This window comes from Plutella xylostella, chromosome 25 (genome assembly GCF_932276165.1).
Source record: "Plutella xylostella chromosome 25, ilPluXylo3.1, whole genome shotgun sequence".
NCBI classification, from domain to species: domain Eukaryota; kingdom Metazoa; phylum Arthropoda; class Insecta; order Lepidoptera; family Plutellidae; genus Plutella; species Plutella xylostella.
The window spans coordinates 6,983,277-7,002,418 of NC_064005.1; the positions used below are offsets into that span (position 1 = coordinate 6,983,277).

The 19,142-nt window shown below is 48.5% G+C and overlaps 1 protein-coding gene and 1 long non-coding RNA gene across 3 annotated transcripts in view; both read left to right on the top strand.

Annotated features, from left to right (window-relative positions):
• Positions 1 to 501: 501 nt before the first annotated feature.
• Positions 502 to 14,519, top strand: LOC105392941 (fibroin heavy chain). Of its 2 annotated transcripts, XM_048630433.1 has the most exons (3): positions 502 to 615; positions 706 to 11,353; positions 13,370 to 14,519. In XM_048630433.1, the coding sequence occupies exons 1-3, from the start codon at positions 574 to 576 to the stop codon at positions 14,431 to 14,433; spliced, it is 11,754 nt and encodes a 3,917-aa protein (XP_048486390.1). In that variant the 5' UTR covers positions 502 to 573; the 3' UTR covers positions 14,434 to 14,519. The 2 variants fall into 2 exon arrangements, with proteins under 2 accessions (XP_048486390.1, XP_037963315.2); XM_038107387.2 differs by having other exon boundaries at positions 706 to 14,519.
• Positions 14,520 to 16,377: 1,858 nt separating this feature from the next.
• LOC119691002 overlaps positions 16,378 to 19,142 on the top strand; it is a 31,455-nt gene continuing 28,690 nt past the window's right edge. The window contains exon 1 of the long non-coding RNA XR_005253787.2: positions 16,378 to 16,805. This is a non-coding gene — a long non-coding RNA (uncharacterized LOC119691002). The remainder of the gene's footprint in view (positions 16,806 to 19,142) is intronic.

Here is a 19,142-nt window from a genome sequence, read left to right on the forward strand (position 1 = left end):
GCTGGAGGTTTACTCTAAAAGTACTGACGAAAAACTAAAGAACTTTGTCTTTCGTCATATAGAGTTACCCCTGGCACTGAAGGCTTCAGGAAGACGACAACGGGGATATATTTATATTATGCCTTTGTTGCATGGGGGTGACTGAGCCCAGCAGTAAGACAAATATTCGGATTATAGGCTACAAATACGCCATAAGATAGACATTAAAATTTGATAAAAACAAATTGGAACACATACTCGTAATTATATATATAGGGATCATAAGAGATTAATCTCTTAGGTGCCAAATGAAGTATTCAATCATTAAACCCATGACTTTCAATTTGCATGTACTTACTTACCGTAATTCATAATAATTTTGTTTATAAAATAACAATGTCATAATTACTATCATTGTTCAAAAGTATATGGCAAAATTTACTATTGTATTGAATAATATAAAGAAAATTTTGATAAAGTAAATATTTGGTTCAGAAAAACACTACTGCACTAACGTCAAGATCGTACAACATACTTTGGTATAAAAGGGACAAGAAATTTGAAATCGATATCAGTTCGGTTCCAACTCTCAACATGAGAGCAGCAACCTTTGTGATCTTGTGCTGTGCCCTGCAGGTAAGACTCTTTTACTTCTCTAACTTTCTCTACTGTATTATAATATATATGTGATTGAGATGGCATTTCAAAGCTTAAAATTTCCAACAGTATATTGCTGCACAACGAGATGTCTACAATGACTTGGTGCTCAACCCCAAGAATATGGTAGATTTTACCGAAACTGACTTGAGCACCACAGATGAATATGAAAAAGACAGCAATGGAACCGTCTTTGAACGAGTAACTACACGAAAGAAGTTCGAAAGAGACGATTTTCCAGCTGGAAGCTTTGGCAACATTCACAGCGACGAAAAAGTTGTCAGAACTTTTGTTATTGAATCCGATGGCTTCGGCCACGACGTCATTTACGAAGAGGATGTGGTCATTAAGAAGGTTCCTGGAACTCATTCATCTAGTAGTTCTTCTTCAAGCTCTGCATCAAGTGCAAGCGGGCAAGGATCTAATGTTGTTGTTAACAACATCCGTCCCGTCGGCCACTCAGGCCCATCATCTTCAGCAGCTAGCTCAAGTTCCGCAGCAACCAATGCTAATCATGTCAATATTGTAAACAAATATGGACAATATGGAGGAGCTAGTTCAAACACTGCTGCTGCGGGACAAGGTGGCTATGGACAAGGTCTCGGCCAAGGAAGTCAGGCTGGATCATCAGCATCAAGCGCTTCTTCTGCTGGATCTAATAACGAATACACCATCGTGAACGAAATCGGACAGTATGGACCTGGAGCATCTGGGTCAGCATCGTCTTCATCTTCTAGCTCAAGCTCAGCTGGATCAGCCGGCCCCAACATCAAGGTCATCAACGAATACGGACCCTACGGCGCTGGAAACTCTGCCTCTAGCGCATCATCATCAGCAGCAAACGGTGCCGGATCCAGTAACGGAATCAACGGATACGGACAAGGCCTTGGACCCTATGGAAGCGGTCTTGGGGGTAATAGTAACGGTGCAAACGGATACGGACAAGGAGCTGGATCTGCATCATCAGCTTCATCATCTGCTGGAGCTAACGGTGAATACACCATCGTGAACGAGTTCGGACAGTACGGACCTGGAGCATCTGGATCTAGTGCATCATCATCTAGCTCAGCTTCTGCCGGAGCAGCTGGACAGGACATCAACATCATCAACCAATACGGACCTTACGGCGCTGGAAGCTCTGCCTCTAGTGCTGCATCTGCAGGTGCCTCAGGATCTGGATATGGACCTAACGGACAATACGGATCAGAAGGAGCAAGTTCAAGTTCATCAGGAGCCAATGGTGCAGGTTATGGACTCAACGGCAACGGATACGGACAAGGACTTGGACCCTACGGCAGCGGCCTTGGCCCCAACGGCTACGGTCTTAACGGATACGGCCAAGGTTTGGGAGGAGCTGGCTCTGGAGCATCATCTTCAGCATCAAGCGCTTCTTCTGCTGGAGCCAACGGTGAATACACCATCGTGAATGAATTCGGACAGTACGGACCAGGAGCATCTGGATCAGCATCGTCTTCATCTTCAAGCTCAAGCTCAGCTGGATCAGCCGGACCCAACATCAATGTCATCAACGAATACGGACCCTACGGTTCTGGAAGCTCTGCCTCTAGCGCATCATCATCAGCAGCAAACGGTGCCGGATCCAGTAACGGAATCAACGGATACGGACAAGGTCTTGGACCCTACGGAAGCGGTCTTGGCGGTAATGGTTACGGTGCTAACGGATACGGACAAGGAGATGGATCTGCATCATCAGCTTCATCATCTGCTGGCGCTAACGGTGAATACACCATCCTGAACGAGTTCGGACAGTACGGACCTGGAGCATCTGGATCTAGTGCATCATCATCTAGCTCAGCTTCTGCCGGAGCAGCTGGACAGGACATCAACATCATCAACCAATACGGACCTTACGGCGCTGGAAGCTCTGCCTCTAGTGCTGCATCAGCAGGTGCCTCCGGATCCGGATACGGACCTAACGGACAATACGGATCTGCTGGAGCAAGTTCAAGTTCATCAGGAGCCAATGGTGCAGGTTATGGCCTCAACGGCAACGGATACGGACAAGGACTTGGACCCTACGGCAGCGGTCTTGGCCCTAACGGCTACAGTCTTAACGGATACGGCCAAGGTTTGGGAGGAGCTGGCTCTGGAGCATCGTCTTCAGCATCAAGCGCTTCGTCTGCTGGAGCCAACGGTGAATACACCATCGTGAACGAGTTCGGACAGTACGGACCAGGAGCATCTGGCTCAGCATCGTCTTCATCTTCTAGCTCAAGCTCAGCTGGATCAGCCGGACCCAACATCAATGTTATCAACGAATACGGACCTTACGGTTCTGGTGAATCTGCCTCTAGCGCATCCTCATCAAGCTCATCATCAACCGCTACTGGACCAATCGTCATTGATGTTATCAACGAAGGATTCGGACCTAACGTTGCTGGAAGCTCTGCCTCTAGTGCTGCATCAGCAGGTGCCTCAGGATCCGGATACGGACCTAATGGACAATACGGATCTGCAGGAGCAAGTTCAAGTTCATCAGGAGCCAATGGTGCAGGTTATGGCCTCAATGGCAACGGATACGGACAAGGACTTGGACCCTACGGCAGCGGTCTTGGCCCCAACGGCTACGGTCTTAACGGATACGGCCAAGGTTTGGGAGGAGCTGGCTCTGGAGCATCGTCTTCAGCATCAAGCGCTTCTTCTGCTGGAGCCAACGGTGAATACACCATCGTGAATGAATTCGGACAGTACGGACCAGGAGCATCTGGATCAGCATCGTCTTCATCTTCTAGCTCAAGCTCAGCTGGATCAGCCGGACCCAACATCAATGTCATCAACGAATACGGACCCTACGGTTCTGGAAGCTCTGCCTCTAGCGCATCATCATCAGCAGCAAACGGTGCCGGATCCGGTAACGGAATCAACGGATACGGACAAGGTCTTGGACCCTACGGAAGCGGTCTTGGCGGTAATGGTTACGGTGCTAACGGATACGGACAAGGAGATGGATCTGCATCATCAGCTTCATCATCTGCTGGCGCTAACGGTGAATACACCATCCTGAACGAGTTCGGACAGTACGGACCTGGAGCATCTGGATCTAGTGCATCATCATCTAGCTCAGCTTCTGCCGGAGCAGCTGGACAGGACATCAACATCATCAACCAATACGGACCTTACGGCGCTGGAAGCTCTGCCTCTAGTGCTGCATCAGCAGGTGCCTCAGGATCCGGATACGGACCTAACGGACAATACGGATCTGCAGGAGCAAGTTCAAGTTCATCAGGAGCCAATGGTGCAGGTTATGGCCTCAACGGCAACGGATACGGACAAGGACTTGGACCCTACGGCAGCGGTCTTGGCCCTAACGGCTACGGTCTTAACGGATACGGCCAAGGTTTGGGAGGAGCTGGCTCTGGAGCATCGTCTTCAGCATCAAGCGCTTCTTCTGCTGGAGCCAACGGTGAATACACCATCGTGAACGAGTTCGGACAGTACGGACCTGGAGCATCTGGCTCAGCATCGTCTTCATCTTCTAGCTCAAGCTCAGCTGGATCAGCCGGACCCAACATCAATGTCATCAACGAATACGGACCCTACGGTTCTGGAAGCTCTGCCTCTAGCGCATCATCATCAGCAGCAAACGGTGCCGGATCCAGTAACGGAATCAACGGATACGGACAAGGTCTTGGACCCTACGGAAGCGGTCTTGGCGGTAATGGTTACGGTGCTAACGGATACGGACAAGGAGATGGATCTGCATCAGCAGCTTTATCATCTGCTGGCGCTAACGGTGAATACACCATCCTGAACGAGTTCGGACAGTACGGACCTGGAGCATCTGGATCTAGTGCATCATCATCTAGCTCAGCTTCTGCCGGAGCAGCTGGACAGGACATAAACATCATCAACCAATACGGACCTTACGGCGCTGGAAGCTCTGCCTCTAGTGCTGCATCAGCAGGTGCCTCAGGATCCGGATACGGACCTAACGGACAATACGGATCTGCAGGAGCAAGTTCAAGTTCATCAGGAGCCAATGGTGCAGGTTATGGCCTCAACGGCAACGGATACGGACAAGGACTTGGACCCTACGGCAGCGGTCTTGGCCCTAACGGCTACGGTCTTAACGGATACGGCCAAGGTTTGGGAGGAGCTGGCTCTGGAGCATCGTCTTCAGCATCAAGCGCTTCTTCTGCTGGAGCCAACGGTGAATACACCATTGTGAACGAGTTCGGACAGTACGGACCTGGAGCATCTGGCTCAGCATCGTCTTCATCTTCTAGCTCAAGCTCAGCTGGATCAGCCGGACCCAACATCAATGTCATCAACGAATACGGACCCTACGGTTCTGGAAGCTCTGCCTCTAGCGCATCATCATCAGCAGCAAACGGTGCCGGATCCGGTAACGGAATCAACGGATACGGACAAGGTCTTGGACCCTACGGAAGCGGTCTTGGCGGTAATGGTTACGGTGCTAACGGATACGGACTAGGAGATGGATCTGCATCATCAGCTTCATCATCTGCTGGCGCTAACGGTGAATACACCATCCTGAACGAGTTCGGACAGTACGGACCTGGAGCATCTGGATCTAGTGCATCATCATCTAGCTCAGCTTCTGCCGGAGCAGCTGGACAGGACATCAACATCATCAACCAATACGGACCTTACGGCGCTGGAAGCTCTGCCTCTAGTGCTGCATCAGCAGGTGCCTCAGGATCCGGATACGGACCTAACGGACAATACGGATCTGCAGGAGCAAGTTCAAGTTCATCAGGAGCCAATGGTGCAGGTTATGGCCTCAACGGCAACGGATACGGACAAGGACTTGGACCCTACGGCAGCGGTCTTGGCCCTAACGGCTACGGTCTTAACGGATACGGCCAAGGTTTGGGAGGAGCTGGCTCTGGAGCATCGTCTTCAGCATCAAGCGCTTCGTCTGCTGGAGCCAACGGTGAATACACCATCGTGAACGAGTTCGGACAGTACGGACCAGGAGCATCTGGCTCAGCATCGTCTTCATCTTCTAGCTCAAGCTCAGCTGGATCAGCCGGACCCAACATCAATGTCATCAACGAATACGGACCTTACGGTTCTGGTGAATCTGCCTCTAGCGCATCCTCATCAAGCTCATCATCAACCGCTACTGGACCAATCGTCATTGATGTTATCAACGAAGGATTCGGACCTAACGTTGCTGGAAGCTCTGCCTCTAGTGCTGCATCAGCAGGTGCCTCAGGATCTGGATACGGACCTAACGGACAATACGGATCTGCAGGAGCAAGTTCATCAGGAGGCAATGGTGCAGGTTATGGACTTAACGGCAACGGATACGGACAAGGACTTGGACCCTACGGCAGCGGTCTTGGCCCCAACGGCTACGGTCTTAACGGATACGGCCAAGGTTTGGGAGGAGCTGGCTCTGGAGCATCGTCTTCAGCATCAAGCGCTTCTTCTGCTGGAGCCAACGGTGAATACACCATCGTGAATGAGTTCGGACAGTACGGACCAGGAGCATCTGGATCAGCATCGTCTTCATCTTCTAGCTCAAGCTCAGCTGGATCAGCCGGACCCAACATCAATGTCATCAACGAATACGGACCCTACGGTTCTGGAAGCTCTGCCTCTAGCGCATCATCATCAGCAGCAAACGGTGCCGGATCCGGTAACGGAATCAACGGATACGGACAAGGTCTTGGACCCTACGGAAGCGGTCTTGGCGGTAATGGTTACGGTGCTAACGGATACGGACAAGGAGATGGATCTGCATCATCAGCTTCATCATCTGCTGGCGCTAACGGTGAATACACCATCCTGAACGAGTTCGGACAGTACGGACCTGGAGCATCTGGATCTAGTGCATTATCATCTAGCTCAGCTTCTGCCGGAGCAGCTGGACAGGACATCAACATCATCAACCAATACGGACCTTACGGCGCTGGAAGCTCTGCCTCTAGTGCTGCATCAGCAGGTGCCTCAGGATCCGGATACGGACCTAACGGACAATACGGATCTGCAGGAGCAAGTTCAAGTTCATCAGGAGCCAATGGTGCAGGTTATGGCCTCAACGGCAACGGATACGGACAAGGACTTGGACCCTACGGCAGCGGTCTTGGCCCTAACGGCTACGGTCTTAACGGATACGGCCAAGGCTTTGGAGGAGCTGGCTCTGGAGCATCGTCTTCAGCATCAAGCGCTTCTTCTGCTGGAGCCAACGGTGAATACACCATCGTGAACGAGTTCGGACAGTACGGACCTGGAGCATCTGGCTCAGCATCGTCTTCATCTTCTAGCTCAAGCTCAGCTGGATCAGCCGGACCCAACATCAAGGTCATCAACGAATACGGACCCTACGGTTCTGGAAGCTCTGCCTCTAGCGTATCATCATCAGCAGCAAACGGTGCCGGATCCGGTAACGGAATCAACGGATACGGACAAGGTCTTGGACCCTACGGAAGCGGTCTTGGCGGTAATGGTTACGGTGCTAACGGATACGGACAAGGAGATGGATCTGCATCATCAGCTTCATCATCTGCTGGCGCTAACGGTGAATACACTATCCTGAACGAGTTCGGACAGTACGGACCTGGAGCATCTGGATCTAGTGCATCATCGTCTAGCTCAGCTTCTGCCGGAGCAGCTGGACAGGACATCAACATCATCAACCAATACGGACCTTACGGCGCTGGAAGCTCGGCCTCTAGTGCTGCATCAGCAGGTGCCTCAGGATCCGGATACGGACCTAACGGACAATACGGATCTGCAGGAGCAAGTTCAAGTTCATCAGGAGCCAATGGTGCAGGTTATGGCCTCAACGGCAACGGATACGGACAAGGACTTGGACCCTACGGCAGCGGTCTTGGCCCTAACGGCTACGGTCTTAACGGATATGGCCAAGGTTTGGGAGGAGCTGGCTCTGGAGCATCGTCTTCAGCATCAAGCGCTTCGTCTGCTGGAGCCAACGGTGTATACACCATCGTGAACGAGTTCGGACAGTACGGACCAGGAGCATCTGGCTCAGCATCGTCTTCATCTTCTAGCTCAAGCTCAGCTGGATCAGCCGGACCCAACATCAATGTCATCAACGAATACGGACCTTACGGTTCTGGTGAATCTGCCTCTAGCGCATCCTCATCAAGCTCATCATCAACCGCTACTGGACCAATCGTCATTGATGTTATCAACGAAGGATTCGGACCTAACGTTGCTGGAAGCTCTGCCTCTAGTGCTGCATCAGCAGGTGCCTCAGGATCTGGATACGGACCTAACGGACAATACGGATCTGCAGGAGCAAGTTCAAGTTCATCAGGAGCCAATGGTGCAGGTTATGGACTTAACGGCAACGGATACGGACAAGGACTTGGACCCTACGGCAGCGGTCTTGGCCCCAACGGCTTCGGTCTTAACGGATACGGCCAAGGTTTGGGAGGAGCTGGCTCTGGAGCATCGTCTTCAGCATCAAGCGCTTCTTCTGCTGGAGCCAACGGTGAAAACACCATCGTGAATGAGTTCGGACAGTACGGACCAGGAGCATCTGGATCAGCATCGTCTTCATCTTCTAGCTCAAGCTCAGCTGGATCAGCCGGACCCAACATCAATGTCATCAACGAATACGGACCCTACGGTTCTGGAAGCTCTGCCTCTAGCGCATCATCATCAGCAGCAAACGGTGCCGGATCCGGTAACGGAATCAACGGATACGGACAAGGTCTTGGACCCTACGGAAGCGGTGTTGGCGGTAATGGTTACGGTGCTAACGGATACGGACAAGGAGATGGATCTGCATCATCAGCTTCATCATCTGCTGGCGCTAACGGTGAATACACCATCCTGAACGAGTTCGGACAGTACGGACCTGGAGCATCTGGATCTAGTGCATCATCATCTAGCTCAGCTTCTGCCGGAGCAGCTGGACAGGACATCAACATCATCAACCAATACGGACCTTACGGCGCTGGAAGCTCTGCCTCTAGTGCTGCATCAGCAGGTGCCTCAGGATCCGGATACGGACCTAACGGACAATACGGATCTGCAGGAGCAAGTTCAAGTTCATCAGGAGCCAATGGTGCAGGTTATGGCCTCAACGGCAACGGATACGGACAAGGACTTGGACCCTACGGCAGCGGTCTTGGCCCTAACGGCTACGGTCTTAACGGATACGGCCAAGGCTTGGGAGGAGCTGGCTCTGGAGCATCGTCTTCAGCATCAAGCGCTTCTTCTGCTGGAGCCAACGTTGAATACACCATCGTGAACGAGTTCGGACAGTACGGACCTGGAGCATCTGGCTCAGCATCGTCTTCATCTTCTAGCTCAAGCTCAGCTGGATCAGCCGGACCCAACATCAAGGTCATCAACGAATACGGACCCTACGGTTCTGGAAGCTCTGCCTCTAGCGCATCATCATCAGCAGCAAACGGTGCCGGATCCGGTAACGGAATCAACGGGTACGGACAAGGTCTTGGACCCTACGGAAGCGGTCTTGGCGGTAATGGTTACGGTGCTAACGGATACGGACAAGGAGATGGATCTGCATCATCAGCTTCATCATCTGCTGGCGCTAACGGTGAATACACTATCCTGAACGAGTTCGGACAATACGGACCTGGAGCATCTGGATCTAGTGCATCATCGTCTAGCTCAGCTTCTGCCGGAGCAGCTGGACAGGACATCAACATCATCAACCAATACGGACCTTACGGCGCTGGAAGCTCTGCCTCTAGTGCTGCATCAGCAGGTGCCTCAGGATCCGGATACGGACCTAACGGACAATACGGATCTGCAGGAGCAAGTTCAAGTTCATCAGGAGCCAATGGTGCAGGTTATGGCCTCAACGGCAACGGATACGGACAAGGACTTGGACCCTACGGCAGCGGTCTTGGCCCCAACAGCTACGGACTTAACGGATACGGCCAAGGATTGGGAGGAGCTGGCTCTGGAGCATCGTCTTCAGCATCAAGCGCTTCTTCTGCTGGAGCCAACGGTGAATACACCATCGTGAACGAGTTCGGACAGTACGGACCTGGAGCATCTGGCTCAGCATCGTCTTCATCTTCTAGCTCAAGCTCAGCTGGATCAGCCGGACCCAACATCAATGTCATCAACGAATACGGACCCTACGGTTCTGGAAGCTCCGCCTCTAGCGCATCATCATCAGCAGCAAACGGTGCCGGATCCAGTAACGGAATCAACGGATACGGACAAGGTCTTGGACCCTACGGAAGCGGTCTTGGCGGTAATGGTTACGGTGCTAACGGATACGGACAAGGAGATGGATCTGCATCATCAGCTTCATCATCTGCTGGCGCTAACGGTGAATACACTATCCTGAACGAGTTCGGACAGTACGGACCTGGACCATCTGGATCTAGTGCATCATCGTCTAGCTCAGCTTCTGCCGGAGCAGCTGGACAGGACATCAACATCATCAACCAATACGGACCTTACGGCGCTGGAAGCTCTGCCTCTAGTGCTGCATCAGCAGGTGCCTCAGGATCCGGATACGGACCTAACGGACAATACGGATCTGCAGGAGCAAGTTCAAGTTCATCAGGAGCCAATGGTGCAGGTTATGGCCTCAACGGCAACGGATACGGACAAGGACTTGGACCCTACGGCAGCGGTCTTGGCCCTAACGGCTACGGTCTTAACGGATACGGCCAAGGTTTGGGAGGAGCTCGCTCTGAATCATCGTCTTCAGCATCAAGCGCTTCGTCTGCTGGAGCCAACGGTGAATACATCATCGTGAACGAGTTCGGACAGTACGGACCAGGAGCATCTGGCTCAGCATCGTCTTCATCTTCTAGCTCAAGCTCAGCTGGATCAGCCGGACCCAACATCAATGTTATCAACGAATACGGACCTTACGGTTCTGGTGAATCTGCCTCTAGCGCATCCTCATCAAGCTCATCATCAACCGCTACTGGACCAATCGTCATTGATGTTATCAACGAAGGATTCGGACCTAACGTTGCTGGAAGCTCTGCCTCTAGTGCTGCATCAGCAGGTGCCTCAGGATCTGGATACGGACCTAACGGACAATTCGGATCTGCAGGAGCAAGTTCATCAGAAGCCAATGGTGCAGGTTATGGACTTAACGGCAACGGATACGGACAAGGACTTGGACCCTACGGCAGCGGTCTTGGCCCCAACGGCTACGGTCTTAACGGATACGGCCAAGGTTTGGGAGGAGCTGGCTCTGGAGCATCGTCTTCAGCATCAAGCGCTTCTTCTGCTGGAGCCAACGGTGAATACACCATCGTGAATGAGTTCGGACAGTACGGACCAGGAGCATCTGGATCAGCATCGTCTTCATCTTCTAGCTCAAGCTCAGCTGGATCAGCCGGACCCAACATCAATGTCATCAACGAATACGGACCCTACGGTTCTGGAAGCTCTGCCTCTAGCGCATCATCATCAGCAGCAAACGGTGCCGGATCCAGTAACGGAATCAACGGATACGGACAAGGTCTTGGACCCTACGGAAGCGGTCTTGGCGGTAATGGTTACGGTGCTAACGGATACGGACAAGGAGATGGATCTGCATCATCAGCTTCATCATCTGCTGGCGCTAACGGTGAATACACCATCCTGAACGAGTTCGGACAGTACGGACCTGGAGCATCTGGATCTAGTGCATCATCATCTAGCTCAGCTTCTGCCGGAGCAGCTGGACAGGACATCAACATCATCAACCAATACGGACCTTACGGCGCTGGAAGCTCTGCCTCTAGTGCTGCATCAGCAGGTGCCTCAGGATCCGGATACGGATTTAACGGACAATACGGATCTGCAGGAGCAAGTTCAAGTTCATCAGGAGCCAATGGTGCAGGTTATGGCCTCAACGGCAACGGATACGGACAAGGACTTGGACCCTACGGCAGCGGTCTTGGCCCCAACAGCTACGGACTTAATGGATACGGCCAAGGATTGGGAGGAGCTGGCTCTGGAGCATCGTCTTCAGCATCAAGCGCTTCTTCTGCTGGAGCCAACGGTGAATACACCATCGTGAACGAGTTCGGACAGTACGGACCTGGAGCATCTGGCTCAGCATCGTCTTCATCTTCTAGCTCAAGCTCAGCTGGATCAGCCGGACCCAACATCAATGTCATCAACGAATACGGACCCTACGGTTCTGGAAGCTCTGCCTCTAGCGCATCATCATCAGCAGCAAACGGTGCCGGATCCGGTAACGGAATCAACGGATACGGACAAGGTCTTGGACCCTACGGAAGCGGTGTTGGCGGTAATGGTTACGGTGCTAACGAATACGGACACGGAGATGGATCTGCATCATCAGCTTCATCATCTGCTGGCGCTAACGGTGAATACACCATCCTGAACGAGTTCGGACAGTACGGACCTGGAGCATCTGGATCTAGTGCATCATCATCTAGCTCAGCTTCTGCCGGAGCAGCTGGACAGGACATCAACATCATCAACCAATACGGATCTTACGGCGCTGGAAGCTCTGCCTCTAGTGCTGCATCAGCAGGTGCCTCAGGATCCGGATACGGACCTAACGGACAATACGGATCTGCAGGAGCAAGTTCAAGTTCATCAGGAGCCAATGGTGCAGGTTATGGCCTCAACGGCAACGGATACGGACAAGGACTTGGACCCTACGGCAGCGGTCTTGGCCCTAACGGCTACGGTCTTAACGGATACGGCCAAGGTTTGGGAGGAGCTGGCTCTGGAGCATCGTCTTCAGCATCAAGCGCTTCTTCTGCCGGAGCCAACGGTGAATACACCATCGTGAACGAGTTCGGACAGTACGGACCAGGAGCATCTGGCTCAGCATCGTCTTCATCTTCTAGCTCAAGCTCAGCTGGATCAGCCGGACCCAACATCAATGTCATCAACGAATACGGACCCTACGGTTCTGGAAGCTCTGCCTCTAGCGCATCATCATCAGCAGCAAACGGTGCCGGATCCAGTAACGGAATCAACGGATATGGACAAGGTCTTGGACCCTACGGAAGCGGTCTTGGCGGTAATGGTTACGGTGCTAACGGATACGGACAAGGAGATGGATCTGCATCATCAGCTTCATCATCTGCTGGCGCTAACGGTGAATACACCATCCTGAACGAGTTCGGACAGTACGGACCTGGAGCATCTGGATCTAGTGCATCATCATCTAGTTCAGCTTCTGCCGGAGCAGCTGGACAGGACATCAACATCATCAACCAATACGGACCTTACGGCGCTGGAAGCTCTGCCTCTAGTGCTGCATCAGCAGGTGCCTCAGGATCCGGATACGGACCTAACGGACAATACGGATCTCCAGAAGCAAGTTCAAGTTCATCAGGAGCCAATGGTGCAGGTTATGGCCTCAACGGCAACGGATACGGACAAGGACTTGGACCCTACGGCAGCGGTCTTGGCCCTAACGGCTACGGTCTTAACGGATACGGCCAAGGTTTGGGAGGAGCTGGCTCTGGAGCATCGTCTTCAGCATCAAGCGCTTCTTCTGCTGGAGCCAACGGTGAATATACCATCGTGAACGAGTTCGGACAGTACGGACCTGGAGCATCTGGCTCAGCATCGTCTTCATCTTCAAGCTCAAGCTCAGCTGGATCAGCCGGACCCAACATCATGGTCATCAACGAATACGGACCGTACGGTTCTGGTGAATCTGCCTCTAGCGCATCCTCATCAAGCTCATCATCAACCGCTACTGGACCAATCGTCATTGATGTTATCAACGAAGGATTTGGACCTAACGTTGCTGGAAGCTCTGCCTCTAGTGCTGCATCAGCAGGTGCCTCAGGATCTGGATACGGACCTAACGGACAATACGGATCTGCAGGAGCAAGTTCAAGTTCATCAGGAGCCAATGGTGCAGGTTATGGACTTAACGGCAACGGATACGGACAAGGACTTGGACCCTACGGCAGCGGTCTTGGCCCCAACGGCTACGGTCTTAACGGATACGGCCAAGGATTGGGAGGAGCTGGCTCTGGAGCCTCATCTTCAGCATCAAGCGCTTCTTCTGCTGGAGCTGACGGTGAATACACCATCGTGAACGAGTTCGGACAGTACGGACCTGGAGCATCTGGCTCATCATCGTCTTCGTCTTCTAGCTCAAGCTCAGCTGGATCAGCCGGACCCAACATCAAGGTCATCAACGAATACGGACCCTACGGTTCTGGAAGCTCTGCCTCTAGCGCATCATCATCAGCAGCAAACGGTGCCGGATCCGGTAACGGAATCAACGGATACGGACAAAGTCTTGGACCCTACGGAAGCGGTCTTGGCGGTAATGGTTACGGTGCTAACGGATACGGACAAGGAGATGGATCTGCATCATCAGCTTCATCATCTGCTGGCGCTAACGGTGAATACACCATCCTGAACGAGTTCGGACAGTACGGACCTGGAGCATCAGGATCTAGTGCATCATCATCTAGCTCAGCTTCTGCCGGAGCAGGTGGACAGAACATCAACATCATCAACGAATACGGACCTTACGGTGCCGGTGAATCTGCCTCTAGCACATCCTCATCAAGCTCATCATCCTCAGTTAGTGAACCAATCGTCATTGACCTTATCAACGAAGGTTTCGGCCAGAACGGATACGGACAAAATGGTGGATCATCATCGGCTTCTAGCTCAGCTTCTGCTGGAGCAGCTGGACCCAACTTCAACGTCATCAATCAATATGGACCGGGATCATCTTCTTCAGCAGCAGCTTCGTCATCTAGCTCAGCTGGATCACCAGGATACGTGCAGTACAACTACCAAGTTCCGCGAGTCCGCCAACCATGCTCACTGACCCGTAGGAATTTGTTCGTGAAAATTGGCTCTAGGCGTTCACCTTGTGTCAATTGCTAAATAATGTAAACTTTCTTTGTCAGTTTTTATATTATGTCTGGATACATCTTTATTGTTTTATGATTTAAATAAAATTTTGCAATTTACCTGAATGTATTTTTTTCTTCAGATCTTTAAGAAATGTTAGGTTAAGAAAAAGATTTATGGAATCCTTATACTGGTTACTGTACTGTACTGTTATGGAAATTATATGAAATTAGGAACATTAAATAATAGCTTTTAGCTGTGTCTTTAGGTAGGTTACAACTCAACCGTATACGTTAACTAGGCAGATTTTGACGAAATTACAATAGTGGCCGATGATTATTTGGATTATACCTACTATACAGGTTGTTGCAAAAAGTGTATACTACGCCGAAAGGGGGTGTCTCAGGGGATCATTTTGATCAACTTTTATTCTAGGATTTTGAAATATCAGAAAAAAAACTTTTTCAATAGAAACTTTGTTTTGTTACATGGCTTTTTACTATGGAGATCATTATTTTTTTGCCTAAAATAAGAAGAAAGAATAACTGCAGTTTTTTGAAAACATTAAAAAAACATTTATTTATTTAATAATTGTACCTGTTGAAACATAATATTGCGATTTTTCCTAGGTAGGTATTAAGTGCATGGCTATTTAATTATGCCTATATTATTGAACATAAAAATTGATAAAGAAATATTGTAGTTTCTTACAAATAAGTCAAGACTAGTAGTCTCTGTACAGGGAGTTGAATGATTGTGAGAAGAAATCAGTTCTGTAGTAGGTAGTTTTTGCGTACTAATTGTAAGTACTAATGTAAGGATATTTTTAGTCGCTATTGATCAGGAACTATACCTCGTTTCAGCTAAGATGATTCCTATGACGTTATGGGGACGTTTTTCGTTGCGGTCATAGAGATATCCCATAATGAAATTCTATAGATTTACCCCCTTATTCATAGAAAAGTTTGATAACGTTTTAACTATTTAACTGTTTTGTCCCTCTCTTTCATTGAACAAATTGTTCTTTGACAGAGAGGAACAAAACAGTCCAATAGCTAAAACGTTCAATAACTTTTCTATGAATAAGGGGGTTTGTCTATAATTTTGCGTAGTAAATCTGGCTAGTAATTTTATTTTAGCAATCTTTAAAATATAGGCAATGTCTGCTGCGTCACGCTTTCATCATTTTGATTTTTCTTACAGCAGCGAATATTTATTTAATTTATTTGTATTATGTATAATATTGATGTCGATTCTGAAGGCTCAAATTCTAATTTTACTGCTATAAAAACCTCAAATTCTTTGTTTGCAATTCGACTCCGTAAGGTTCGAATCGGTCATACTGATAACTGTCAAAACTGCACTTTCTTTTACATTCCTACTACCTATACAATAGTAATAGTAATTGTATGTCTCTAAACGCGTGGTACTATAGTTCGGTGGTACTAAAATTGGTTTAAATTGACGTTGTGTTATTATGAATTTCAACTTTTTGAGTAAAGTAAAGAGTTGAAACTCGTGGGTTTAAGTAAATTTTAACCTTGTAAATTTACAATACGTTCTATGAATTTGAGGGTAATAATATAAGGTACCTATATAAAGTCTATAATATAAAGTTTATGCTATGACACAATAACGCAAGGGTCGAGCTGACCTGTGATCCTTGATCTGGCCCCTTTGCCCGTATTTATAAATACCCCGTGGTCACGTGGTCAATTTGTCCTCTGACACAATCAATAGCTTACCTTGTCCTTGTGACTTGTGGGACTGGTTTTCATTAGCGCATTCTTACGTTGACAGGGCATTTAATAGCCAGTTTCCAAGCCAACATTCAACGTTGTTATTAGAAAATATGTAATGAAAAACATAATAATATGAAATATTACTGAGCTCAAAAATATGTATATCTTGCTCTGGTGAACAGAAAGTCTTACACGGTATTTCGAAAATCTTTCATTGTCATGGAAGGTAATTCAGTATCTACTCGTACCCTTGACTTTAGTCTTTTCTACCTCGATGGATATGCAAACCCAATATTTAGTATTTATACGAAAATCATTCTATAAAATAAACCATGATACTCATTTTTGAAGTTAGAATAAAATTGTCAAAGGAAACCGGTTACCGCGAGACGCGAGACTGAAGGGGTCAACGAGAATAAATGATGCGCACAACACTCAACTACTTACCGTGAGATTCTGGACTCGGATTAATTTATACAAATGTATGTGGGAATTGAGATGACCGTTGATCCTGTGTCTGCATCTTCACGACATTTGCACTTTGATCTTCCACCGATACAGTCAGTTTAAAAATTAATAAAAATGGTTCCATTTGGGAAGTGATGTGCTTTGTGACGTGTGAAACTGTGTTTTTTCGTGTGACTGATGTGTTTTACTGCCAAGGTTTGTTTTTTTATTTCTTTTAAAATCTATTTTTATTTAGGGAGTTTGCAAAGTTTGTATTTAGACAATTATGAAATAAATAAATTTTCTGTAGGTACTTACCTCAGTAAAATATACGGACATCATATAGAATCACTTTGTTCTCCGTTTGTAAAATCTGAAAACTAGACTTTTGTAATTAAGTTAATCAGCCTTAAAATTTTTGGTACTTTAAATCTTTGTATGAAAAACAAAGTTATGTTTGGCCGCAAAAATATCTACTTTGCTATTTATCGAGTCGTCTCACACTTGACCGGGTATTTTTATAGTACGATGACGACGCGTCGGTTGAACTAGGTAGGCTTTTTCGCTCAATAAAGCATCGATGGAAGAAAGCATAGCTTCTTCTAAATTTTTCGCTAATATCGCCATAGACTAGTGATAGATATAGTATAAATAACCATTGACTTAACCATTTCTAAGATATTTAAACAAGTAGACCCCGTACCTCAGCAATCGTGATAGCTGATGGTTTTGTGGATTTAGTAAATTAGGAAAACCCTAAGTTAAGGCGGAGTGAAGGGCGCAGATACGAGTATATCGTCGCCTTACAAAGTTTGTCTACTGACTTACGAATTAAATTTATGTTAAGCAAGTAAGTACTTACCTAGGTACGAATGGCACTAGTTAGGTACCTAGCTACGTCGCTGCCGTCATCTCCTCACTATTTCCAATTTCAAATTACCGTACACTTGAAATATCGCATAAACCACCCCATCATGATGGAGGCTTTGCCAAAGGCAAACAGGCGGGCAACATGGCGGCGAATAGTGAAAAGTATGCGTGGCCTAATCGCGTCATTATGATGGATCGCCAGTGAAAAACGTGAGCTTTTGTTACCTTTTGGTCCGAGTTGCGTGTCCGGGTGTGCGGGGCCTGCAGGCGGCGGCCGGCGCTCGGGCGAGGAGTGACGTAAGCGCCACAGCACGCACCTACATAAGTCTACGTACAAAAAAGATAAAACAGCCGCAAAAGTCCAGTGGAGCGCTGCGCCGCGGCGTCATCGTCATTGGTGGGTTTGTTTCTGTCCAACCTAACTAGGTAGCTAAATGTAGTTTATGAAGACAGGTAGGTAGATTATTAGGGAAATGGTTGACTTTGGATTAGGATAAAAACTTTGTTAACAAAAATGTGGAGGAAAGGGTGTTGGTTTTGTCTTAAATATTATGTAACATAACATCATCATAGATTCCGAGACAATTATGATGATTAGTACTCAGTGGTAATAGAGATAATTGCTCAGTTCTAATTTCACTACAGCAGCTTGGCAAGCGAAATCATCAGTAGAAAAAAAAACGCAATAAAAACAAAAATGGCTGTGCAGTGATCGTCAAGGGGTGGGTTTTAAATGTTCATCCTCTAACACAGATGCAACCGTCAGCGAGTAATGACGCCGGGGCCGGGGGCGGCCCCAAACTATCCGCAATACCTACCTCAACTATCCCGACCCACACACTAAAACATACCCTTTTTAAAACCATTTCGAGCTGAACCTTTCCTTCCCCTCCCCGCGCCCCGCTCGCGTTGCGCTGCCCACCGCGGCTCAAAACTTCGGCGTTCTAGTTACGCTGGTCGCTTCGACACTACACGCACACTCTCTCACCGCACCCGCTGTCAGCAAAAACTAAAACGCACACATGAATTTTTCGCCCCCTGTGTGCGTTCCGTAGGCATAAATTTGGAAAATATACATAAAGAGGAGTATGTTTCTCAACCCGCACGCAAATGAGCTACGTGAAGCGGAACAAATGCATCGGTTTTACTAGTTTTCATTTGTTAGAGCGGCTATCGGCCTCGTTTGTATGATAATCAAAGCATTTAATTACTGCGGTAGGCTCGCTAGGAATCACTGGATAGATATTGACAGTAAAAACGATATAGGTAGCTGTAGCGTCTTACCCTCTTGTAGTAAGTTCCTATAGGTACGTCATTGCATTGATTACCAAAACACCTACCCCCTTACTCCTAAAAAAAGTTACTGGACACTTTAGTTATTTAATTGTTTTGTCACTCTCTGTCAAAGAACAAATTGATCTCTGACTTTTAACTTTTTTATGAATAAGGGGGCTATATACTTTTATATTGTCGTCAAAATATTGCGTAGGTATGTCCAACTTACGAGCCCTCGGGTCTAGGAGGAGGTCCATGTCTGGCAGTGAATCACACCTCACACCTAACCTAACCCTATTATTAGCTATGAGTAGGTATACTTACTTCTTATTTTTTTGGTCAAATCAGAGGGCTTGGGTCATATTCAAACTAAACCAATACGTTACGTTTAATCCAATCAATATTTTT